A 24,908-nucleotide genomic window follows, 5' to 3' on the forward strand; every position below is an offset into this window, starting at 1 on the left:
TCATAATAACTTCGAATACAACTTTCATAATAATTTAGCTGGCATGCACTTGATGAGATTATGTTACTGTCTCTCGATCTTTGTAATGTTGATTCATAATTACGTGAATCCTATACTTGATTTTGTGAATCTTGGAGTAGTTGTTGTGAAACCTAGATCTGCCATTGTGAAACTTATTCATTTAGTTACTCACCTACTATGCGTTCCTATTATTATTTTTAGTGAATTATGGAGTCTTGGTGCAAAGGGTGTGTCGTGAATGCTTTTGAAGAAGACGAATCGTCATTTCGTGCAACTTATGTCTCAAAAAAACAAAACGCAATCGGTTTGTCTTTTAAGGAAGCCGATTTGGCGGTTAAATTATCTTCCCCTCGCTATCACTCACAACATCCTGTTTTCAATATTCAAGGAGTTATGCATAATATATTTTCTAAACTTGATGCCTTTGAAGACAAGGCAAATATGGCTATTGTGTGTCGGAATTGGTCTCGATTATTTCTTATTCATCCCAATGCTCCTGTAACCGCCGCATATTGGCTTTCTCTTGAAATCAACCATGTGGAGGGTATTCTAATTATTCATAGGGGTGCTAACCTAATATTCCAAACGTGCAAATGTTTGCTTTGATCGATAATATGTCGCTAAATTCATCCTTCATTTTCACCAATATAACCATCCAAGTGCCATGAACCTTCTGAATGCTATTGATCGCGCTACAATTTATGAGAAGTTACGTTCTTTACCTCCAGTGATGTCTACTGAACGAGCCACTGCAATTGCTATTGCTGTCAACTTATTTCGCAATTGTATAGATGCATGTTCTATTGATTTACCTTCTATTATGGACCTATAGCCTACATTTGCATCCCTTTTCCTAAAATACTATCTTTGTAATTTTCGGCATTGAACGTTGCTATCTTGTTTGCCGTGTTCTATTGTCGATAGTTTATAAATATAATGTATGACTACTATGTTTTATTAATGAAGTTTGCTTTGTGTTCTTTGTTTTTTGTGAATCCTTGCGTTCCCTATTGTTTCATAATAACTTCGAATGACAATTTCAATAATAACTTCAATAATAACTTCATGCCCCGTTGACATTTCCGGCCCCCTACTGTTAACCTCGTCCCCCAAAAAGGGTCGACCCGTCCCCTCCTAGGGTGTCTTTTGGTCTTGGCGTTGGTCGAATGACTATGTACAAGGGAAAGGGTTTAGGGTTGGATTAGGCGGATCCGCCTAATCCAACCCTAAACCCTTTCCCCGTCCCGCGCTTTAGGACACCCCCCTCTATCGTTAACCTCGTCCCCCAAAAAGGGTTCACCCGTCCCCTCCTAGGGTGTCTTTTGGTCTTGGCGTTGGTCGAATGACTATGTACAAGGGAAAGGGTTTAGGGTTGGGTTAGGCGGATCCGCAGTAGCGGATCCGCGTAACCCAACCCTAAACCCTTTCCCCGTCCCGCTTTAGGACACCCGCCCCTATCGTTAACCCCGTCCCCAAAAAGGGTTCACCCGTCCCCTCCTAGGGTGTCTTTTGGTCTTGGCGTTGGTCGAATGACTATGTACAAGGGAAAGGGTTTAGGGTTGGATTAGGCAGATCCGCTTAATCCAACCCTAAACCCTTTCCCGTCCCGTTTTAGGACACCCGGCCCCTACTATTAACCTCGTCCCCCAAAAAGGGTTCACCCGTCCCTCCTAGGGTGTCTTTTGGTCTTGGCGTTGGTCGAATGACTATGTACAAGGGAAAGGGTTTAGGGTTGGGTTAGGCGGATCCGCGATGCGGATCCGCGTAACCCAACCCTAAACCCTTTCCCCGTCCCGCTTTAGGACACCCGCCCCTCTTTGTTAACCTCGTCCCCCAAAAAGGGTTCACCCGTCCCCTCCTAGGGTGTCTTTTGGTCTTGGCGTTGGTCGAATGACTATGTACAAGGGAAAGGGTTTAGGGTTGGGTTAGGCGGATCCGCAGTAGCGGATCCGCGTAACCCAACCCTAAACCCTTTCCTGTCCCGTTTTAGGACACCCGGCCCCTACTGTTAACCCCGTCCCCCAAAAAGGGTTCACCCGTCCCCTCCTAGGGTGTCTTTTAGTCTTGGCGTTGGATCAAGAACAGTTTCAGACTATAAATCATATAGTTTATTTTTGAATCCTATAGCTTATTTTGTGAAACTGGGGGTTTATTTTGTGCATCTCAGGTCTTATCCCTGGATTCAGACTATATAAATTTTATGCCTTATTTTGTGAATCATAGAGGTTAATTTGTGAAACTGGGGAGTTATTTTGTGAATCTCAGGTCTTCTCCTCACATTCAGACTATATAAATCTTATGCCTTATTGAAAAGAATCATTGAGGTTATTTCGTGAAAACTGGAAAGTTAGTTTGTGAATCTCAGGTCCTATCCCCCCAAAATAGACTATATAAATCTTAGTTCTTATTTTTGTGTATCCTTTCAGCTTATTTTGTGACGCTAAAGATGATTATTGTGAAACAGGCTACAAGATGAAGCGACCATCACAAAGCGGTTGTGCAAGCAAGCGCTTCGCACTGTGCATTGTTGAGCAAGTCGCCGCTCCTCCGCCAAAGAAAAAAAAAAGAGGGTGCGTACAAAGGGACTCGCCTACGGTGAGGACTCGAATGTCGCCAAAAGGGTTGTACAACTTTCTCGAAAGATACGAAAAATCCACCGAGCGATCAAAGAGATTCAAGCTATAAAAGACATGGGCTTTGGCGGTCTGTTAATGATTGAAACAGACAAGGTTCCCGGGGACCTTGCTTATTGGCTAGTGTCAAATTACAACCCAAAAAAGGGATGGTTATTTGACAAAAACTCCCCGTATTAGAGGAGGACATCCATCTTTGCATGAGCATTCCAATGGGTTCAAGACCTGTTGAGGAAGCGTCACATGTGGATAAGTGTCCTGCTTATTTAGCTACGTTGGAAAACTTCCGAAAGCAATATCCACACAAATATATCGATGATCACCACGTCTTGAACAAATTATCCATGCAGAAAGATGGTGGAGATGACTTTAAACGAAATTTCATCGTTTACATATTCTCGTCTCTGTTGGGTGGTGTGCAAGGAAATCGCGCAAGTTTGAGGATTTTAAAAAGTTTAGGTGATACTTCACTGATTCCAGAATTCAATTGGTGCAATTTCATCAAACAGAAGTTGGCTGACCAAGTTGAGTCTTGGCAAAAGGAGGAGTGGAGAGATGTCAAACGCTTGAAAGGAGATAATTTTTTTGGTGGACCCATTATGGTGCTCGTGTACATTTACTTGGACCGTTTCGTCTACAAATCAAGATTGGTCATAAGAAAGTTTCCAACTTGTTGTAATTGGACGAAAGAAAAAATTACAAAAAGAATTAAACAGGAGTTGAAGGCAAATAAAGGTTTCGGTCAAGGTTTTGTGGAGCCTCCCCTTGTCATGAGCTACCACACACTCGCACCCGCACCTCAGCCACCGGTCACAAAGATTGAGCATGTTCAGTCCAAATCAACCATTCAATACCACGAAGAAGGCAAACCAGATATAGGGTCTGATATTCCACATTGTGGTGACAAGGAAACTGATGGCCTTAGTGACGGAAGTGTGAGATTGTTCACAAACTTGTCAAGCCCCAAAGGCAATGCACTGCAGCTTTTCGCTAGCTGCAGATCTCTTGCTATTCAAGCTACGATCAAGCTACCTTCCTCAAAGAGTGGTTTCTACTATGGTGGCAGCCGTTAATGGTATTGCGGACGGGTATATTTCATCCCAACAGGATGAGTTTGATGAGAATGTTGGGGATGAAGAAAATGCCGATGATGGGAATAAGGAGGAAAATATAGAGATAGGTAATAATGAGGATGCTAAGAAGGATGAGGACGGTGAACTGAATTTGGACAACGTGGTCAATAATATCGTTGAAAACACGTTATCCATTGCAGCGAATGTTGTGGAGAATGAGCACGTTGTTAATGACGATGTGGACAGGATGGGTGGATGGTCCGACGCTGATTTACGTGCGGCATTGGAAATTATGGATGACACTTTTGTACCGATTCGTCCACCGGATCCCAAAGTGACAAGCAAACCCATTCGAAACGTCAGAAACCAAGATTGCCAACCGCAGCAGATTGCCCACGGTGGAGGTCGCTGCGACGACGATCATTTTTTGTCTTCCTCAAGAAGACAGATCTTCTATTGATCCTCAGTCCCAGCCAACACCAACACCAGTTATCGAACTAGCCGAAACCCCAATTGTTATTGATTTACCTGATACTCCAATGATTCCAGTCGTCCGTCCACCATCTCCGAAACTGTGTGTGGAAGAATCTGAGCAATTGCCTGAAAAACCATTGGTCACTCACCGCATATTCGCGTCGTCGTGGAAACCGCTTTGTCGTGATGAAACCACCGTCCGTGCCGAAAGCGTAAGAAGAGGGACCAGGTGAGGAAAGCATAAAAGGCGAGGAAAGAATAGATCGAAAGTCGAGGGAAGAGGATGAGGGAACCAGATTTCCTACATTCCCGGTACCATCAGTTTCTGATCATGTTGATGTCAATAATGTTGATGTCAATAATGTTGATGTCAATAATGTTGATGTCAATACTCCTGCCATTGTGCGTCCTAGAAGAGAGATAATTCCAGCTGCTGCCTATCGATCTCCGTATCTCCGAAGAAACATCAGTGTTATTACTCCTTTTTAATAGGGAGGAGAAAATACTGTTGGATTTCGGGCTTTGCTCAACAGTAGGACAGAGGTATTTGACTATGAACTTGTTTTGTAAATCTCAGGTCTCATTTTGTGAATCAGATAATTTATAAATCGTAGGGCTTATATTGTGAATCCAATAGACTCTTTTTTGCGAATCGACGGCTTGTTTTGCGAATCGATTGTTTTGATTGTTGAGTGCGGATATTCTTTTTCAAAGTAACACTCGAGAGATTGACAAGGAGCATGTTGAGGACTATACCCGAAGGTGATCGAGTATGTTCTCAAGTCAGAAATATTTGGTGTGAGATCCTAAACAATAATGAGAAGTTGAAATCACCGGATTCTCCTGTTCGTTTATTTGTTCCATACTCCAATGACGGTGTTAGTTCCCCCCCCCCCCCCCCTCGGGTTGTCTGGAAAATATTGATGTTTCTTCAGTTCAATTAGTAAGTTTTGGTTTGGTGTTATTATGTTTTGTGAAACCTATTTTCATCTTTATGTTCTTCTTTTCATTTCATCTTGTCTTGTTTTCAGATTTGCACTCCAATCATGTCTACATCATGCCCACCGTTCTTCTTTTGTTTCGACCTTCGATGGAATAAATTGACAGTCATACACCCTATGAATGGAGTAGATGTTAACTATTCTGATTATGTGCAACCTACGGTGCGTCTTTTCCTCCATTTCTCGGTTATGCAAAGTCATGTGAATTTACTTTTTTTTTCGTGAATTCACGATCAAAGTGTTTGACAAGCATGTAACACATCCACATAATTAAGTGCTAATTTAGGTTGTGTCTGTGCGTGCGAAAGACATGCTCATTAATTGGGTTTCACCAAGATTCGCAGAGTGGGCGACATGATGCCTGAGTTGTTTATCCCTCCTTCAATTTTGAAGTCCGGTGAAATGGATACCGGCGTCTATTTGTTTCACCTGTTGGAGCATTACAAAGGGAACAAAACGATCGTCCTTTAATTATAACTTTTGTAAGATACCTTTACTTAACCTTGTGAACCCGAGAGTTAGATTTGTCGAGCCGAGTTAATTTTCTGAAACCTGGGACAGTTCGAACTTTGGAATAATTATAAGGACTTTTTGTTTTGCATTTATAGGTAAGTCAACTCAAACGCTATGCATTGAAGTTATGCCTTCAATTATGACCTCCGGTGACAACATGTTGAAAGCTACTTTGTCGAACGAAGTGCGTAAGAGTGGAATTGTGTGCCTATGTATGACCCATTCCCTTGTTAATCATGTTTTGTGAATCTTAGATGTTATTATTGGTTTTATCTGTTGTTCTTAATTTCTGAATCGTGGGTCTTATTATGTGAATCAAAGATCTCGATTTGTGAATCACAGTCTTAAGTCATCTTATTAATATTTGACAGGGGCTACCGGCGTCTACCTTATTTTGAAGACGACCTTGTGAAGTTTATTTGGCACCGCAAAGGAAGAGATACAGTCACACAGTAAGTATTTTCCCCTTTACTTTTATTTTTTTGTGCTTTTCCCTTGCCCCTTTACTTTTATTTTTATTTTTATTTGGATAATTCTAGTAATGTTTCTTAATGTGCCTTACTACAAATGAGGCTATGGTGTGTACCGAGTGGATGGAAGTCACACGAGCGGCTTTATCTACGCTAGACCGCGTCGATGGGTTATGGATCAAGTAAGTAGACTACTATCAGCGTTCATTTCATTGTATTATCTGTAATCTTTTGTTTCATTCCTAATATTATTTTTTTAGGTGATTGATATGTTTGGGATTAGGACGACACTTCATCGACCAGATCTTCTGTACTTGTCATCGACTGTCATCGTGGTTAGCTTTGAACTTGTTTTAATATTCAAGTGTCTTGATTATCCCAAATTGATATGGTTTGTAAAATCACCTTTTGTGGTATGTAGAAATGTACAGAGAAGAAAAACCCTTGTATTTGGAATCAATACATCATGGGGACATACAAACCGGTGAATGGTGCCACAATCCGAAAGGTCTGGTCCCTCAACAATTTTTTTTTTTTGTGGCGGACATGTAGGGCTGTAAATTGGAGACTAATATTTATTATATCAGGTTTTATACCGCTGATCAAAGACAGACATTGGTGGGCTTGTATATGCGATATGGAGAGTAAAACGAATTACATCCTCAACTTAAGCGCGAAAGTACAGTCTTATGATGTACATAATACAACCATAGACACGGTATTAATTATTTGGCTAATCTAACCCTTGACAGTTTGTGAATCAAAGTATATAAAACATTTTTAGTGTACAATCAGTATTAACTCGAAACATTTTCAGGTGGCCAAATTATCTCCTATTTTGGCAAGTAGTTCCCCGTCATATTATCCCATGCGGTTTCTGCACTCTCACAGGGTTATAACTCTCAAAGTTCCTCAACAATCAAATCAGTAAGTTATTCCCTAATGTGTCCGCTTTACGGAAATTAAATATTGTTTACTAAACAGTTGAACACTATACTACATTCAGTTTTGATTGTGGAGCTCACGTGTTGAGGTATTTGAGTATGTTGGACTGTGAGCTCGGTGATTGGCGTAATCCGGACAATTATCGGTAAGAAACAAGTTGAACAGTATACGTACATGAAATCTGTATTTGAAACTGTGTTGTTCATTAATTTCAACTATAATTTCTTACAATTGTAGAGAATGCCAGATTTTCGAAAGTCTGTAATGATGCAACTACTTTCATGGGATGCAAATACTAGAACGGTATGCATCCGGTTCTTTAATAACTTTTGCATATCAAATCCCCATTCATTCATAGTATCCGCGATATTTTTGAATAGTAGCGAGCCATGCTTGTCCGTGTATATATTTTGAAATATTTTACGTGTTTTATGATATAGGAGTATAAGTAGCAAGATGTGCTTATCTATGGTGGTGAGATGATGTGAAGCAGGGAGATCGTTCTTCAGTGTATGCTTCTCTGGTTGGGAATTTATTCTTCATGATTGTCTTTGTGAGCGTGTAGTAGAAACGGGGCAACATTTATTCTTTTGCTGTGAGTTTTGGGTGTTATGCAGTGTATACTTACTTATCTCTGGTTGGTTCGTCGGAGGCATTTGTCCTTTATGCGTGGAATTTAACTTGTGGTGGATACAATCAAGTATTATGTTAGTATAGTATTAGATGGTATATGCAGGATCTATCAAGTATTCTAGTGAATATGTTATTAGTCATTTAGTTGGGTGCTAATCTGCTTATTTAGTAGATCTCCTTTTGTAATAGTTGATTTTAATCAATGGAATTGATTAGTCGCTTGAATTTGTGAAATTTGACGTGGATGATATTCGGAGGTGGATAATTGAGATACGAGGACGAGGATGGGGAGGAGGATGTTAATCATGGTTAATTAATGTTTCTGTAGTGATTAGTGGGAAGTTTTGATAAGTTATAGTAAGAGTTTGTGAGGTTGGTGGTTAGGAAAGGTGTTATATACAGTTGAATAGAGGGTTAAGTTTGGAATTTTCTTGGCTTTTGTAACAAGGTAGGAGTAGGACTGTTTTTACCTGTTCTATTAAGGTGATGAAGGCTCCAGCCTGGAGGAATTCCTATTTTTCAGGTTATTTGGATTTGGTGGTTCTCGGTGTCTTTCACACGAAAACATACATCACACCTGAAATCATTTACTCGTCCTCGTATCTCAATTTGACGTGGGAGAAGGGCTATTTTCCTGTTTCGTGACGATGTTTTACCTCTTGTATTCACAAAATAACGTCTACAATTCACAATAATTCATTTTATACAAGCCATATGATTTATAAAGCGTCTGATTCGCAAAATGAGACCTGAGATTCACAAAAGAATGTCTGAGATTCAAAAAAGACGATATTCACAAAAGATGGATTCACAAAACAAGTCGACAAAATGAGACCTGAGATTTACAAAAGAATGTCTGAGATTCAAAAAAGACGATATTCACAAAAGATGGATTCACAAAACAAGTCGATTCACAATATTAGACCTCGGATTTATATATTGTCATTCACACGGTAAGATTCATGAAATAACGTCTATAATTCACAATAATCCATTTTATATAATATTTAAATTGTGTCATTCACAAAATAAGACCGTTTAGCCAGTCGACCGTTCCTTTCTAATAAGATTACGAATCTTCCTAATAATCGCGAAAATTAGACCCAGGATTCACAAATTAATACCAACAAATAAGATTTCCAGGTCTTTTGTATATATTAAGATTTAAGATTCATAAAACAACCTCTTACATTCACAAAAGAACCTCTCAGATTCACAAAATAAGATAAACAAATAAGATGTCCATATTTTTGGAAACCAATAATATGTTGCCAAACTAAAAGACTGCTCCTTTCAAAATTGTCGTTGTCTTCTTCAATCATCATATCTATTTCTCAAGGCTTAATAAGACTCTTTCCATCATTCTTCATCCTCATCCCCTTCCTCTTCTACCTCTTCGTCCGCTAGCTCTCCCTACGTAAAAGACAAAGCTGGAATTAGAAAGATGTTTACAAACATTAGATGTACAATAATAAAAGTGAGGATCATGCAAAATTGGGTGACACGGCGTGAATCACATTCATCTTATATAAGCCAACTGTTGTCATTTATGTTACAAAGTGAGGAATTATATCAGGTTACTACATACAATCGTCTCATTTCGTGATTCACAAATAAAGATATGTGATTCACATAATAAGACCCACGATTCATATATTGTCTCCTACACAAAATTGGACCCAGGATTCACAAATTAAGACCTGGGATTCACAAAGCAACCTCTGGGATTCTCAAAATAAGATAAACAGATGAGATGTCCAGATTTTTTAGGAAACCAATAATACGATCTAAGACTCACAAACCAAGGTCGAAACAAAACCACCTATTTTGAATGACATTAACCTAAATTAAACCACTTTTGCCACTCCAACAGATAAATAAAATACTTGATTAATATCGGATGTAGTTGCGTAGATGAATACAAACCGATTCACCGGAGGACGGTCTCGCAAAATCATATGGACAATTCCTTTTGTCGTGGTTACCCTTGCGCTTACAGTTAGCACACAACCTTTTTGCTTTTTCCGCCTTCTTGATTGCCTTATTTTTCTTGCTCACCAACCGTTTACCACAGCCTTTGTTCCTAGACACATTAGGCGGTAAGATGTTGGTTTCTTCTAGAACCTTGCAGCCCAGTAGAAGCTTAATTTGTTGTTGTTTTGTCAACGGTTGAGTGTTTCCCTCTAGTTTTGTCCTGAATTCCTTGATTAACTTGGCAAACTCTCTCACATCCGACTCTTCTTTCCTTTTGAGCATACCAACAGCTTAATCAATCTCGGACCACACCACGACATTCCAATCTGCTTTTGTACTTTTGGTATTGTTGTATTTCTCTAACAGATTCCCATTCCAATCATAAACGTCACTTCTGAGTGCATTCTTGCTCCACCTTTGCAAAATATATTTATCAGGTATGTCCTTAAACTTTCCCGAACAAACCCAAATGATGTGACTGCATAAAATACCTCTCCTTTCAAACAGTTTACATGTGCACCTTACATCATTCGTGCTTCTACCGCACTCAACCGCAAATTTTAGTCCTTTCTTTGCATCCTCAACTAACGACACTTCAAAGTTCGTCACAGATCTCAAGTGAGTGTATCCAACCAAACTGCAGGTATTTATTGAAAGCTTCACCTGGTTTTGGAACTCATAGAACATCGCATGGGTATAGCTTCTCACCGCTTGTGTCTCCCATTTTGACCCATACAAAGTGTTTCGAGGATTGAATTCGCATTCTCCTCTTCACGGAGCTTCAGCAGGTGCTTTTGGTGGTCAGTGGCGCTTTCATAGCGCACCAAGAACTCAGTTAATGTCCCGTATTTGTTTTCAAACCGCTTAAAGAAACTATTAGCACTCTCTGACCTTTGTGTAGTTCGTAGTAAACCGCCCATTGGCACATTTCTGAAATAAGCGGGTATCCATGTGTGTCTATCAGCGAACTTCCCATTCAACCACGTATTGTCTTCCAAGGAGAAATCGTTCATGACTTTAAGCCACTTCTCTTCAAATTCCCCGGGCTCCAGGTCATCGTCCCATACAACACCGTTCGAGACGGGTTAAAAAGCTCGATCTCTACAAATTTTACTCCCAACCTTGTCGGTTATTTTCATCATGATGTGCCACATGCAAAACCGATGTTTCGCTGTTTTGAACTTAGCTGCAATGAACAAAATCAAATTATCGACCGTCGCCATCATTTTATAATAACTAAATTCACGCAGTTTCACATAACAAAGTCATACGATGCACTATTATGTAAATCTCAAGTCTTATCTTCAGATTCAGACTATAAATCATATAGCTTATTTTGTGAATCCTATAGCTTATTTTGTAAATCTGGGGGGTTATTTTGTGAATCTCATGTCTTATCCTCGGATTCAGACTATATAAATTTTGTGCCTTATTCGCGATATAAGTACGTGAAACATATTTTTACCCCAGTTTCACAAATTCATGATCTAGTTTCGCATAATAAGCACTACGATTCACATAAACAAAAAACCAATCAAATTATTACAACCATCATATTTTCCAGTGCCAACTAGAATCAACAAAACAGATGTAGGATTCACAATTTAATATGAAGTTTCACAAGTTAAGAGGTACGATTTGCAAATTTCGAAAACATACCTGGAACTCGCTTTAATTATTCCCGGGTCTTCGTCGGTGATGATGTAGTTAGGCTCCTTCCCACCCATAGCCGCCAGAAATCGGTCAAATATCCACATGAATGACTCATCGTTTTCATGTTCTATAAGCGCACATGCAAATGTGATTGACCTTTTATGATGGTCAATGCCCGTGAAAGGCGTGAAGGTCATGTTGTACTTGTTTGTACCATAAGTTGGGTCGTATGAAACTTCATCCCCAAACAGAGCATACGCTCTTTGCATGTCACAATCCGTCCCGTAAAAATCCTTGTCAATGCGTTCTTGGAATCTTTTTCATAAACAAAGTGGAGCCCTTTTGTTTCAGCTAGGGTGTCTAAGCGTGATTTGAACATTTCCCCATCATGACTGTTCATTAGACACTTCATTTCCCTCAAAATTTTTTGAATTGCTTGATCATTGCCCCGACATTTTGAAAACCACCCAATTGTTGTGTGCATAGTTGGTGTGTTAAGCTAGGACCAACATTTGCTTTTGAATGGTGACAATCATTTGCATATGAAATTCATTGATATTTTCAAGAAGTTTCTCAAATTCCTTATTTTTCACAAAGATCAAGCGGGTGATTGCGACCCTCAATAAACACGTCAACCATGTACTTGTTCTCATGGAACTTGAACTTTATCATTGCTGGACAGCCCCACCTTCTAATCTTTGTTATTCTTGTGGTTGACCCTTTGTTGAAACTCTCTTCCTCTCCTCCACCTTTTTTCACCCTACGTTTAGCAGCTGGTTTTTTCGGTTTGCTCTTTGTACCACCTATTTCTGTTATTTCTGATGCAACGGATTCATCCGCCTTTTCTGCAACACCAGTTAGGGCAGGTCGTCTTTTCTTCTTATTACAGCCTTCCCGATAGCAAACCATGCACTTTTTTCTGATAATATCATCACGAAACCTTTTGCTTGAAGATTTCCTTGATTTAAACCCACAAGCAACAACGTACGTTTCATAAAACAGCATCGCTGAGTCTAAGTCAATAAATGTTTTCCCAATCGCTGGTGTAAACTTTGCATCAATCCTATTTATCCATCGTTGGCTGCCACTCGGTGTGTAAGTTATAAGAGTAGTAGGTGTGGAAATAATTGGTACTGTAGGGCTTGTTAAAACAGTAGAGGTAGAAGCTTCACTGCAATTAACATTGGAATCAACAACTGAAAATTGTAGATTCACAAAATAAGCCAAAAGTGCAAGATAGGAGATTAACAAATAAAGTTCCACAATATTAGGATATAAGGTTCATAATCTCTGCCACAAACCAAGTTTCAGGATCTTATAGTCTATATTTCAATAAATAACCTACTAGATTCAAATAATTAGCTCTTATATTTACAAAATAAGCACTCTGATTCACAAAATAGACAATGTTAAACAATCTCTGCCACAAACCAAGCTTCATAATCTTATAGTCTATATTCACTAAATAACCTATCAAATTCACATAATTAGCTCTTATATTCACAAAATAAGCTATCTGATTCACAAAATAAGGAGAATAGCAAAACAATCTCAAAAAAATAACATCTTAAATTCATAAAAGATTGATGTTTCTTCGAATTAGTAAGTTTTGCCAAAAAGAGCAACATAGGAGATTCACAAATCAAGTTTCACAATATTAGCATCTAAGTTCCTCTGTCACAAACCAAGTTTCGGGATATTAGTCTATATTTTCAAAATAACCTCTCAGATGCACAAAATTAGCTCCTAGATTCGCAAATAAACCTCTCAGATTCACAAAACCAGACCAAAATAACGTCTCAAATTCATAAAATAGGGACAAAACAGAATACCTGTTGTAATAGCACTATTATCAGGAGTCGTTGCAGTATCTGTAATCTCCATTGCAGTTAGACCTGCAACATCAGCAGTAATACCATAATAAGTAGGGCGAAATTGATTATTTTTGATCAAATTCAGGATATTATAGCCTACATTCACGAAATAACTTCTCAGATTTACGAAATAACTTCTTAGATTCACAATATAACCTCACATATTCACAAAATCGGAGAATAGCAAAACACTTTCATAAAATAGCGAAAAAACGAGATTACCTGTTTCAACAAAGCAGATTATCACCGATTCTTCGTAATGTCTGTAATCTCCATTGAAATTAAAGCTGCAACGTCAATTTGAGCCTTATTAATGAATGAATTATAATCAATTAATGAATGAATTAACAAAATCAACAAATTTTACACCGCGAATGACAAAATTGCTCAATTGCTCAGTTTTGATCGAATTCAAACCCTAAACTAACGAAATACTTCAGTTTTGATCCTTATAAATTTACAAAACAGTTCGATTTTGTTCAAATTTGATCATTATATCATCAATTAATGAACGAAGTTAAGAAAATCAATTTTTCATCAAATAATATGAAATTACCTGGAAATTACCTCGAAATCTTCTAAGAAATCGATTAATTTGATGAATTCGCCTCTTTGATTGTCAGAATTTGATTAATTTGATGAAATCGTCTCACAAATTTGATGATATCGCCTCTTTGAAATCGACGCCCAAATTTTGTGATTTTGTATAACGTGAAAACTCAGTAGTTTTGGAAGGAAATAATTTGGGCCTTTTGTTTAGATTAGAGAGAATAAGGTATTTGGGCTTTTTTTTAGATTAGAGAGAGAAAGTGTTTTGGACCAAATGAAAAGTTTCTTGTTGACCCCTAATTTTCATCCTTGTTTTTTTTCAACAACATTACAAAATCAGCTCATCCATGTATAATGCAAATCAGTCCAAGGTAGTAATTTGGTGAGACCGGCCGCCTCGCCATAATGAGGTGCCTCACCTGATCCGGCCTCTCTCTCTCTCTCTCTCTATATATATATATATATTACTCATATTATAATCACATTTTAACCAGTAAGTGGATTATACATCTGATGTAGTACATCAGATGGTATAGTTTTTGAGCATTAAGATAATTTTTTTGAGTTTTAATCTAAATTTTTTGAGTTTTATTATAAATTTTTTGAGTTTATTTACTTAAACTTTAATCTCAAAAAGTTACATTATAACTCAAAAAAATTACATATAAGCTCAAAAAAATTTGATTTTTAAAATTATAAAACTAAAATGTAATTTATAAACTCTATAGTACTCGAAAAAAATACACAAAAACTGAAAAAGTCATTAAGTATGATGTAGTACATTTGATATACAATTTTTTTTCTCCATTTTAACCATAGATATCTTAAATATTACATTTATTTGTACACTCTTAAAAATAAAAATAAAAACTTCATTAGTATATGTTAATTTCTATATTTAATTTCTTTATATATCACAAACTAAAAATCCGTGCATTCGCACGGGATCTACACTAGTTTTAAGTTCCCCTTTTAATAATATTGTATAGATTCTTGTAAAAACGATCAATTTGAAAATGAAATTGTTGCTTTTGAAACTTGTGAACATGAGTTATTATAGCATGTTAAAGGTTTTTAGTATGTACCAAAAAAAAAAAAAGGTTTTTAGTGCAACTTTAGAAGTATATCTCAAAAAATTAAAAGATTTGTTCTACAACCCTTGCTCTTTGGGGGTGGCTGGCACATTGATCCCGAGCCAAGATTGTTGTCAATGAACTTGAAAAAGAAAACTTCAAGTAACAATTCTGGTAGAAAGAGATAAAGTGAGTGGAATACGATTTTTTGGTTACCAGACTTTTTATTTTTAGACAAATTCTAATACCCGTGGTTCGTGGACAATAATCAAATTATAATAACATTGCGTGTTTGAACTTGGTTTTGATACCTGATTTTAATTCAGTTTATTGGTAAGAGTTAACATTATTCAGTTTTTGGTCGATGATTTGCCATTAGACATTGTTACTTTCAGCTGATTTACGTAATTATCAGTAAGCCTTTCGGGGATTTTCTTCAAAAAAAAAAAAAAAAAAAAGAGAGTGTGATGTGAGACATCTTTCGAATTTTTAAACTGGCTGGTGTAAGTGCTAATAACTCTCATCTCTTAAACAAGTGATTAGAGGTTCGATTTTCGACTCTTGCGAATGAAAATGCCAAACTTAGTAGGGGTCCCATTAATTTGCTTCAGCGCCTCGAAGGAGATTGTCCTATCTGTTAGTAGAGATACTCCAGGTGACAAAAAAAAAAAAAAAAAAAATCTTTATAAATATAAAACCCTAAATAAACCCTGGTATAAACACAACCCCGTTTCCGTCATACGGATTAATTTGCTACCACCACTATATAAAAAACAATATCCGTCGTAACACCAGAACTGCCACCGCCGAAGCCACCGATAGTAATGGAGAAGACAAGCAAGGAACTTTTGCAGTTCGAACACAATCCCCCTTCTTCTTTCAAAGGTTCCCCTTTCTCCCTTTTCCTTTTGCCTTTTTTTTAGTTTGTCGGTAATCGGGTCCGCGTTATCGCGTTACATTAATTAATTTATTGTCAAACCGTCTCATACAAGAATTAATCATATATTAATCTTTACAGTACAATTAAACTGAATTGTTATTGTTTTGAATTGAATTTTGATTGATTGTAGATTCTGCGCTACTGGTATTTGGTAATACCAAAACTTCCGCCCAAGAGAATCCGTCTTTCGCTGCACCTATCCCTTCTTCTAGTCAAGGTACCGCCTTTTTGTATTCTACTCCGTATATGGTTCATTTAATGATGGCGATAACAACTACTCCGTATGTTGTAAGCTTGTGACGGTCTTAAAACTAGACTAGCTGTCTGTTTTAATTTTAATTATTTACCGCCTTTAGGCCCGGTTTTTTTCGGTTGAAAGGAGCTGAATTGAAGTTAATGAAGCCGAGCTGAAGTGAACTTAATTGAATAGAACTTAGCTAAATTGAATAGAGTTGAAGTAAGAGTTAATTTGTGAAGAGATTAGTTGAATTGAATTGAATGAAACTAAATTGAACTGAATTGAATAGCGCTGAGCAAAAACGAAACGAGCTGAAATTAAGCCAGAAAGAACATGGTCTTACTATGTTGGTCGTATCATTTAATCTTCCGATAGTATGACGTGTTCATTAGCTGATACATACCGTATGTGATCATTGCTCAGATGAAATTTTGAAGCTTTTGTAACTATTACTTGTGTTAGCTATAGGTTTGTTTTTTGTAATGATTTTTTATTCGATGTAGCGTTCAGAAATTTATACGTAGACTGTAAATAACATTATGCTTGTAGGGAAATTTGAATGTGGAATTAGATGGAGATGGAACGTAGTTTGTCTGGTAGATTCTAGCTTTGAAAATCTGAAGCTTGTTTACCTATTCTGTTTGGTGGTCTAAGGTTTGGGCTAATTTCACAATAGTCCTATGTTTCGCTCTGTTGCAATGAGGTTTGACTGATCGCGCTGTATTGATTCCGTCTTCTTCTGTTGGTCCGGCTTCTGTTCGCAACTGTCCCACAGAAGTAGGGGAAAATTTAGGCAAGCTCGAATTTTTTAGAGAGTATCATGTTTTTGTTGATTATAGTTATAGCACATTTGGTCTAAAATCTTGTCGAGTTATCGCATTGCATTTGATGTGTTTTGCCGACTTTTGCCTAAATCAAGAGCAAATAGAGTTACAGCTGATAATGTTCCCTCCGGCTTTATATGCAGTGCTTGGTAAGGTAAAGGATTTCTTAGGAGTGATATCCGAAGCTAACAAAAGCCTTGAGCTCAAAGCAAAGGTAAACAACTTAAATCTTGTAGTTTTTTTTTTTTTTTTTTTTGTGTGTGTTAAGAAGACTCTTGCCATATAAAAACCCATACTCCATTTGTAAACGGAGGTCAAATACTTTGATGTTCTTGGAGGAGGATCCAATAAATTGGAGCTCCATGATGGTCATGAATGCGATCGTGACCAAGAGTATGAGTAATTGATTACCCCATATTGCTCACCAAACTCACATCATTGGTGACGACATGCAAGTGAAAAATCTCAAATGTCAAATTAAAAGGCCAAAAGACACTGTCAAGAGTCAAGAGTCAAGACTCAAGAGAGTCAGTGGCAAAATCAAAATGGCTATGGTCATGTTTGCTAGCATAATAAACCGATCCAGAAACATAAACATATGGATGAGATAAGTGGAGTATTTGTTTTCAGTAAGTCTCCCTTGTGGTGGGTATATCCGTCACAAGCTTGTGACAGGTCAAGGATCACCCGCATTGGTAGATAAGACAAAAATTAAAGTACTAGGGAGTCACAAATGATTTGTCTTATCTACCTACGTGGGTTTTACTTGACCCGTCACAAGCTTGTGACGGATATCGGCCATCACAAATGAGAATGTGTTTTGTTTTAGTTTTCTGCAGTCTGCTGATGAATAGTTTGCCTAATTTACAGGACAATCCTGAGGAGTACAACATTGAAAATCTAAATGGGAATGAATCCGAGTTAATAGAAATGGTAAAGTTGAATACTGTATGAGTGTATTCCTTCTTTTACGATATATATGCAGCAACTGTGGAATCTGAGCTAAGGCTGGAGGATTGATATAATGCAGGATTTAATGTTGGGTGTTGCCGATCTCCACACACCTGAGGCCATGGCTGCAGCAGAGGCAGCAATCACTGGAAATCAGCCGGTTCTCGATCTTTATAAGAATGATGATTCTTCAGAATCAGAAAGTAGTGATGATGAGGATGACGACGATGATGAGGGTGACAATGATGAAACTATGCCAGGTGATGGTTCTGTAAAACAGCAGTCAGAAAATAACAAGAGAAAACGAGCAAATATTGTTGTACTCCCGTGATAAAGTTCTCGTTTCCTTGGAGGATACGACTCATACGAGTATAACCACTCATACTAGCCGTTGGATAGTTGTTTGACGGATGATGGGGGTTGATGACTTGATGTAGAAGATTGCTTGCCGGTGTCTTTAGTTTGCAGTTTGTCATCTTATAGTCTGGTCTATTATTAGTACACATATAATCTTCAGTGTTGATCGTCATTTTTTGAGAAGTTGTACAAGTAAAGCAGTTTGTCGAAGCCTTAAATGGCTGCAATTCTTGTGTACTTTGTTCTCATTGTTGATAATTCGAAATTTAAGTGCTTTTTCGGTTATGATTTGTTTCGACTATCCAATCTTTTATCGGCCTTAGAAGACCTTGAAGCATGCATTTTGTGATAATACTTCAGTCGATCTAGGAGGATAAGATACACTTGATGAAAACACTATTTTCATATAGCTGGAACCGTGGAACGTCTTTTAAATTTTCAGTGCTAATACATAATTACACAATTGTTTGAGCATAGATCAGAAAGAAGCTAACCTAACTGATCTCACCTACAGCAAATTTAGCAAACAAAAAGCATAAGGTGTTAATTTTACAACTAGCTGTAACTTCCATGGAGGAAATTCCCTAAGCTTTGACAAAACGGACTAAAGATTACAGAAAAAGAGTGGTGAATTCGTCACCATAATCATCTGACTAATATAATGCAAAGAATGCAGTGATTGTTGCTTCTTAATCTTCAATAGACCTAATGATCTAACAGATTCATGTGAGCATTTCTACTTGTCTTCTACAAGGGTAGATGTAATCCAATCGGTAGCCAACGTTTGAACATCAGACTCCATGTAGGGAGACAGAAAAAAGGGTGTCACAGAAACCTGACAATGAAACCAAAACCACAGCGATTCAGCGATGACAGGTATCAGATTCAACATTTGAACAAATGAAAGGCAGTAGTAAGGTTTGCCATCAAAATTTTCAACTTACAAAATTGTTTTCAAGTGCTTTAATGTCTGAATCATCATCGACTTCTTCATGTTCCTTGTCAAGAAACTGTAATGAAGATTCAAATATATAAGTGAATCTATCTATGTTTTCCCTCTTATCATTACATGGAATTCAGAAACAACTACAGTCTACAGACGTCTTAAGAAAAGTAATCTATAATTCTATATTTAGAATTACTGGCCTGGCATCGTTCTTCTATCAGTCTCTACAACCTTATTTTAATGGTTTACTAGGTAGTATCCCGCGCTTCGCGCGGTCTGTTTTAAAATTTTATTATTATAATTGAAGAAAAATAATATAATTCATATATAACTTTTAATATTTTCTCTTATAAATAATTTTTCTCAAATTTAATATTTTTAGGTTTAACTTCAATATTTTAAAATATAATACATAAGAGTTTTAATTAAAACTAATAAGTGATAATTAATTATGCATGATCGACGTTTTATAAATAAATTTGTGACAGGTGAAATATCATACTAATCAAAATAAAATTTATTCGAGTAATACAACAATCAACAATAAATTCTCAAATTATATCATTTCATGATACTTTATGTCTCACATCAATAAATATTTATTCAAAATGATGTGAACATAATTTTATGTAATTTTTAATTTTTTATGTATAATATGTGACATTTATCTATTAAATATATAGAGTTCAAACTCAACTTATTTAAAACTTATTTAAATGTTTTGATTGTGTCTTGCATGTGATATGTGTCAAACATATCTATGAGAAATTTGCATCTTTTGTTTTTTTAAACAATTATATATAATGATGTTTAAGAGTTTATTACCTGTAAATATAATAGGTTGAACTTTCTCAAATATTATTTTTTGATGTTTAACTTCAAAGTATTTAAAAGATAACATATAAAATATTTAACTAAAAGTAATACAGAGTATTTGGTTAGTCATAATCAATATTTTATATTTGACTTATACATATTTAATTAAAGATATTAAAGAAAAATGTAACGTGTTTTTTTTACTTTTTCATGTCGTTTATAATACTATATTACTCAATAATCATTACTTTTGTTTTGATTATTCTAATGCACTCGCGATTACTATGTACATACAGATGCGTACACATACTCGTTATCACACTATTGAAACCTATCAAAATCTCATATGTATTCAATTTGTCTAATATAATTTTTTTCATTCCCAGACTATAAAAACTTACCTCTTAGTAGTTTTTTTAAAGAGGTGTTTTTATTTTATACAATGAGTCTTCCAAATATATTTTTTTAATGGATTTAATAGTTTAAGTTTTATAACTTTCTCAAAATGTTTTTTACGTAAATGTAAAACATTGTGAGACACTCACTTAGTCAACTCTACATATCAAAATAAAATTTCAATAAATATAATGAAAATTATACTCAATTGAAAGCATTTTTCACAATGAACGTAATTATTTACATTTTAGAATTTGTATCAAAATAACTTTTTAGTAAATTTAGAATCAAATCATCATAATTATTTAATATAATTTTATAATAAAATTTATTAAACTATAATTAATATTTTGCTGAGATTTATACAGCATTTATTATGTTTGTATTTAATTCAGTTGTAATTCATACGTGTATTTAAGGCTGGGTTGACACGTGGCGCATCCACAGCGTTTCAACCCAGTTTTATATATATATATAAGATATGGGCAAGATATAACACATACTCCCTCGTAAGTCGTTACACTCATATTTTTAGGATTGCCGCCTTTCTCTAAAAATAGCATATTTCTTACCTCCAAGCGGAAGGACTTCTTCACACCCCGATCTGTGTTGGACTTCCCAGCAACGCCAACTGATTCTATCTCCAGATTCTTCTTTTGAGTTGTCACACGGCGAGCTGCACCCTGACAAACATCCAAATACCATTAGAAGGATAGAATCACGATGAGATCGTGAAAAGGGAATAAAAAAGAAAGGCGATATCACTCGTAACAACGATGAGTAAAAGTTTGATAAGCACTCACAGCAGCAGATGCATCTCGACCAAGCTGTGCTAGTTGGATGCCAAAACCTGGTTGATTAGGCATGTATCCTGTTGGGTGCCTTTTGGCAGATACTGCTTGCCAGCACAAGGTAGATTTCCACGAACTTTGTTTTGTCACTTTAAAGCCCTGCAGAAACATCAAACTCGTGAAATATGCCAACGTAATATGAAAGTACTCTGTATAAGATTTGGAGATAGTTATAGAAAATAACAGAAGGCAAGGCTCCATCAAGTTTCTCACTAGATCGGTAGATCCGCAGGTTTGACTGCTCAATTATATACTCATTCTACAACCAAAGCACATATATATACCTAACTTCAACACCACTGAAAAAAAAAGGGCTTTTGACGACATACGGACATAGATCATGTGATTATGACCACAACACATGGCAGATCATAGTTACAGCGGGAGAAACCCGCGCCCTGTTGCCTTTTAAAGTTCACCATGACATTCGTAAGCTCAATGATTGAGTGGCGAATGTTTCAAACTTAAGCTTACGGGTTCAAACTTTGGCCACGTGTACAATGTACTCTAAGATCCGCCACTGAACAATAATATTCAAATTTATCGAACAGACAGAAAAATCTCACTGGATCAGGAAGAAATGAACCTTGTTTGCAGAGGGAGAAGTAGGAATTTGTATGTTCAATGCACATTGTTTAGGAAAACTTCCATTCTCTATATCTCTCACAGCAGAGTTTATTATTGGCACTGAAAGAGCCACAGCATTCTTTATATCGCTTTCACTGCTCTCATCCTTATTCCTAAAAAGATGATCACTATAAATGTCAAGAACAAGAAACAAAAAATGACATATGGTAGCCAAAAGACAGTCCTCAACCTTACCAATTCAATGATATGGCAATTGAAGGCACACCACCAATCAGTGCCTCTCTGGCCCCAGCAACAACACCAGAGTAGAACCTGCAGCCACCAGCAACACGTTAGATTGTTGAGTAATATTCTGTGAAATTGCTTAGCAGAAATGAAAGAACGCAAACTCCCTCCATCATATACTATGATGACAACCTTTTTAAAAGGATGGTACCAAAACAGTTGTTTTGATAATCAAATGTGATAAATCGTAGATAAAGGTCAAAGTTCATATCGGACAAGTGGTTAACTACTAAACCATATGGGGCGATAAAAATAGGAGAGGACGTACAACATTACTTACATATGATGACCACAACTTGATCCCTTATTGACTCCACTGACGACCTAAACAAATGAAATTAACTGGTTAGTAGCCAATGCATATCCTTCGTTCCCAATGAGTGAAATTAGTAATGCATACCAATGTAGGTTTGGACCAAGAGAAAAGAGCCCCGGATAATCCCAGTGAGACACAGTCAACAGGGGTCCCTATCATGTACAAGAGCACATAACTAGTAAGATACTGGAGTCACCAAAAACAAATATTCACCATCAGAACAAACTCATATCTTTGAAAACCTGGGTAGGAGATCAACTGTACAAAACAAGGATAAAAGTAGGGTCTAGACAAGCTATAAATTAAGATACCACGAGCAATAGACTACAATTGAAGTGAGTTCATTTTGTATGTTGAACTCAATGGTAGAACTAGCCAGTTTCATGTGCTATTCTTTGTTGGATTCATATCCCTAAACGTAACGCAACCAATTCTGACTGCATTCATAATAATGCATACAGCTTGACATTCTCTACTATTGTACGTACATAGCTATAGCCTGTTTAAGGGAAATATCAACACCCTAACATCCAATCACTCAAAACAAGACCATATACATTCGTATGAAAATTTCAGAATCATCCACGACACTCATTAATCATTATTCAGTACTCTTCCATATCACATTTTTAAAAGTTACTCCGTCCGTCCCGGTCATTTGTTGTCCTTTGGTTTTGGCTCAAAGACAAAGGAAAGAGGAGGGGGCCAATTACTAAATGACATGTGCACCAAATTGGGTATGAATAATCAAATTATTCATCAAATGCATTCCTAAAATAGAAAGTACAACAAATGACTAAGACACCCAAAATGAAAAACGACAACAAATGACGGGGACAGAGAGAGTAATATACGGGTGAGAACTAACCTGAAACCTCATATGCAGTGGCACTATTCATCTCAACAGAAGAAACAGCTACAGTTTCCCCAAATGTCACTGAATGCCCGGCAACTGATTTATCCCTGGCACGACAGATCAAAATATAATCAAGCGCCACCATTTACAACATAATGGTCAATCAACCAGCTTTCCGCAACAAAAAGGTAACCTTTTAGCTGAGAGAGCAAATCATTAACAGTTTAACCCCACCCACCTTATTGACTTGTGCATTAACAGCTTACCCGCAAAGAATTAAAACGTAAACAAATGATTGAGAAAGAGTTGCCTTGTTCATTACTAACAACTGAAACAGTTTACTTTGATTAAAATACCCGTCACAAAGAATAAAAACCGGAAACAAATGAACAAGAGGGGCATAAAGATAAAAAAGAACCTACATTTGAGGAGCACAAACATAAACATTATAAAGTCCTTCCTTAACAAGAGCTTCAACAAGATAAACGAGACCAAATGATTCAATCCCATCACCATTAGTAACCAAAATTCTAGGTTTTGAACAATCTTCTTCACAATCACCATTAATCTGCAACCCATCATCTTGTGAAGAAGATGAAGTTACATCATCAATTCCTCCATTTTTTCTCCCCATTAAAGCTTGTTGAAGATTATTAACAAAGTTGGGTGGCATTACGTTGTTCTTCACAGAAGTTGTCATCTTGAAAAAAATTGATAGAAAACCCTAATGAAGGAGGGATTAAAAGTTGAAAAAGATTGACTCTTTGAAGATAAGTTGGGGAAAAAAATTGAAGGGGAAAAATGGTGGAAAGTTGTGAGAGAGGAACGATTCAAGCGGCGTTTATTTAGGAATGACAGTGAAAGGGAATATACAGGTGAGAATTTGAAGGGGAGTGGTTGGAAAATGGGACATGACAATGTGTCGCTGACTTGCTCTCCTAATAAAGATTTAATGCAGTACGGACTATTTCCCGTTTATCTGAGGATCAAAATGGGTTAAATACGAAGTACTAGTAACATTTTTTTATTTATTTTTTATTAGGCAAGAAAATTAGGTTGATTATCTAGGGTATGATCAATCTATCTTATCTTTTCGAATGAGGGAAATAAGTTGAAGCCACCGGCTATCAAATCACCTCGAAACAGTTAGAAAATGAAGGTCTAATTTCACATCTTTGATAATACTAGATATTTCCCAAGGAATCTGACAAGTACCTCGAATCGAGTTGGGAATCGAACACGAACCACTTGGCTAGTATACGATGATTGTACCACCACACCAGTCTATTTTTGCTAATAATATCATAGGTTAATATTTATTTATTCTGTAAACAAACATTTTGGAGGCCCAAAAAAATTGGAGGCCCAGTTCCTCGGATCAGCCTGAACCGGCCCATAGCCGCCCCTACTATTGGATCCGTACTTTTTTACTCCCAGCAAACGACTTTAATTTTATAGACTATCCTAAAGCAGCTTTATTACCTTCTATTCTTGATTCGTCAAAATTTAGCTTTAGGAAACCGTTTCCAGGTTTTTCTCACCAAATTTCTTCCGTACTAGAGTTGTTTTTAGTTGACTCTTCTATCTCGGGATTGTTGAGATCCTTAAACCTAGTCACATTCCAAGTCATAGTGCTACTATTACATAAAGTAATAAGT

The 24,908-nt window shown here is 36.8% G+C and overlaps 3 protein-coding genes across 3 annotated transcripts; 1 reads left to right on the top strand and 2 right to left on the bottom strand.

Moving 5' to 3' along the window:
- Positions 1-9,122: 9,122 nt before the first annotated feature.
- LOC141631210 (uncharacterized) lies at positions 9,123-11,659 on the bottom strand. Its single transcript, XM_074443911.1, has 6 exons — positions 11,397-11,659; positions 10,446-10,667; positions 10,258-10,374; positions 10,102-10,152; positions 9,690-10,008; positions 9,123-9,176 (listed from the first exon to the last, which is right to left on the bottom strand). The coding sequence occupies exons 1-6, from the start codon at positions 11,657-11,659 to the stop codon at positions 9,123-9,125; spliced, it is 1,026 nt and encodes a 341-aa protein (XP_074300012.1).
- Positions 11,660-15,597: 3,938 nt separating this feature from the next.
- Positions 15,598-18,481, top strand: LOC141633665 (uncharacterized). The gene is made up of 5 exons (XM_074446093.1): positions 15,598-15,771; positions 15,957-16,043; positions 17,032-17,102; positions 17,759-17,821; positions 17,919-18,481. The coding sequence occupies exons 1-5, from the start codon at positions 15,711-15,713 to the stop codon at positions 18,168-18,170; spliced, it is 534 nt and encodes a 177-aa protein (XP_074302194.1). The 5' UTR covers positions 15,598-15,710; the 3' UTR covers positions 18,171-18,481.
- Positions 18,482-18,580: 99 nt separating this feature from the next.
- Positions 18,581-24,164, bottom strand: LOC141633666 (uncharacterized). Its single transcript, XM_074446094.1, has 10 exons — positions 23,673-24,164; positions 23,263-23,357; positions 22,479-22,546; positions 22,359-22,402; positions 22,028-22,105; positions 21,792-21,945; positions 21,158-21,304; positions 20,927-21,037; positions 19,141-19,206; positions 18,581-19,031 (listed from the first exon to the last, which is right to left on the bottom strand). The coding sequence occupies exons 1-10, from the start codon at positions 23,948-23,950 to the stop codon at positions 18,933-18,935; spliced, it is 1,140 nt and encodes a 379-aa protein (XP_074302195.1). The 5' UTR covers positions 23,951-24,164; the 3' UTR covers positions 18,581-18,932.
- Between the last annotated feature and the right edge of the window lie 744 nt (positions 24,165-24,908).

This window comes from Silene latifolia, chromosome Y (assembly GCF_048544455.1).
Source record: "Silene latifolia isolate original U9 population chromosome Y, ASM4854445v1, whole genome shotgun sequence".
Taxonomy (NCBI): domain Eukaryota; kingdom Viridiplantae; phylum Streptophyta; class Magnoliopsida; order Caryophyllales; family Caryophyllaceae; genus Silene; species Silene latifolia.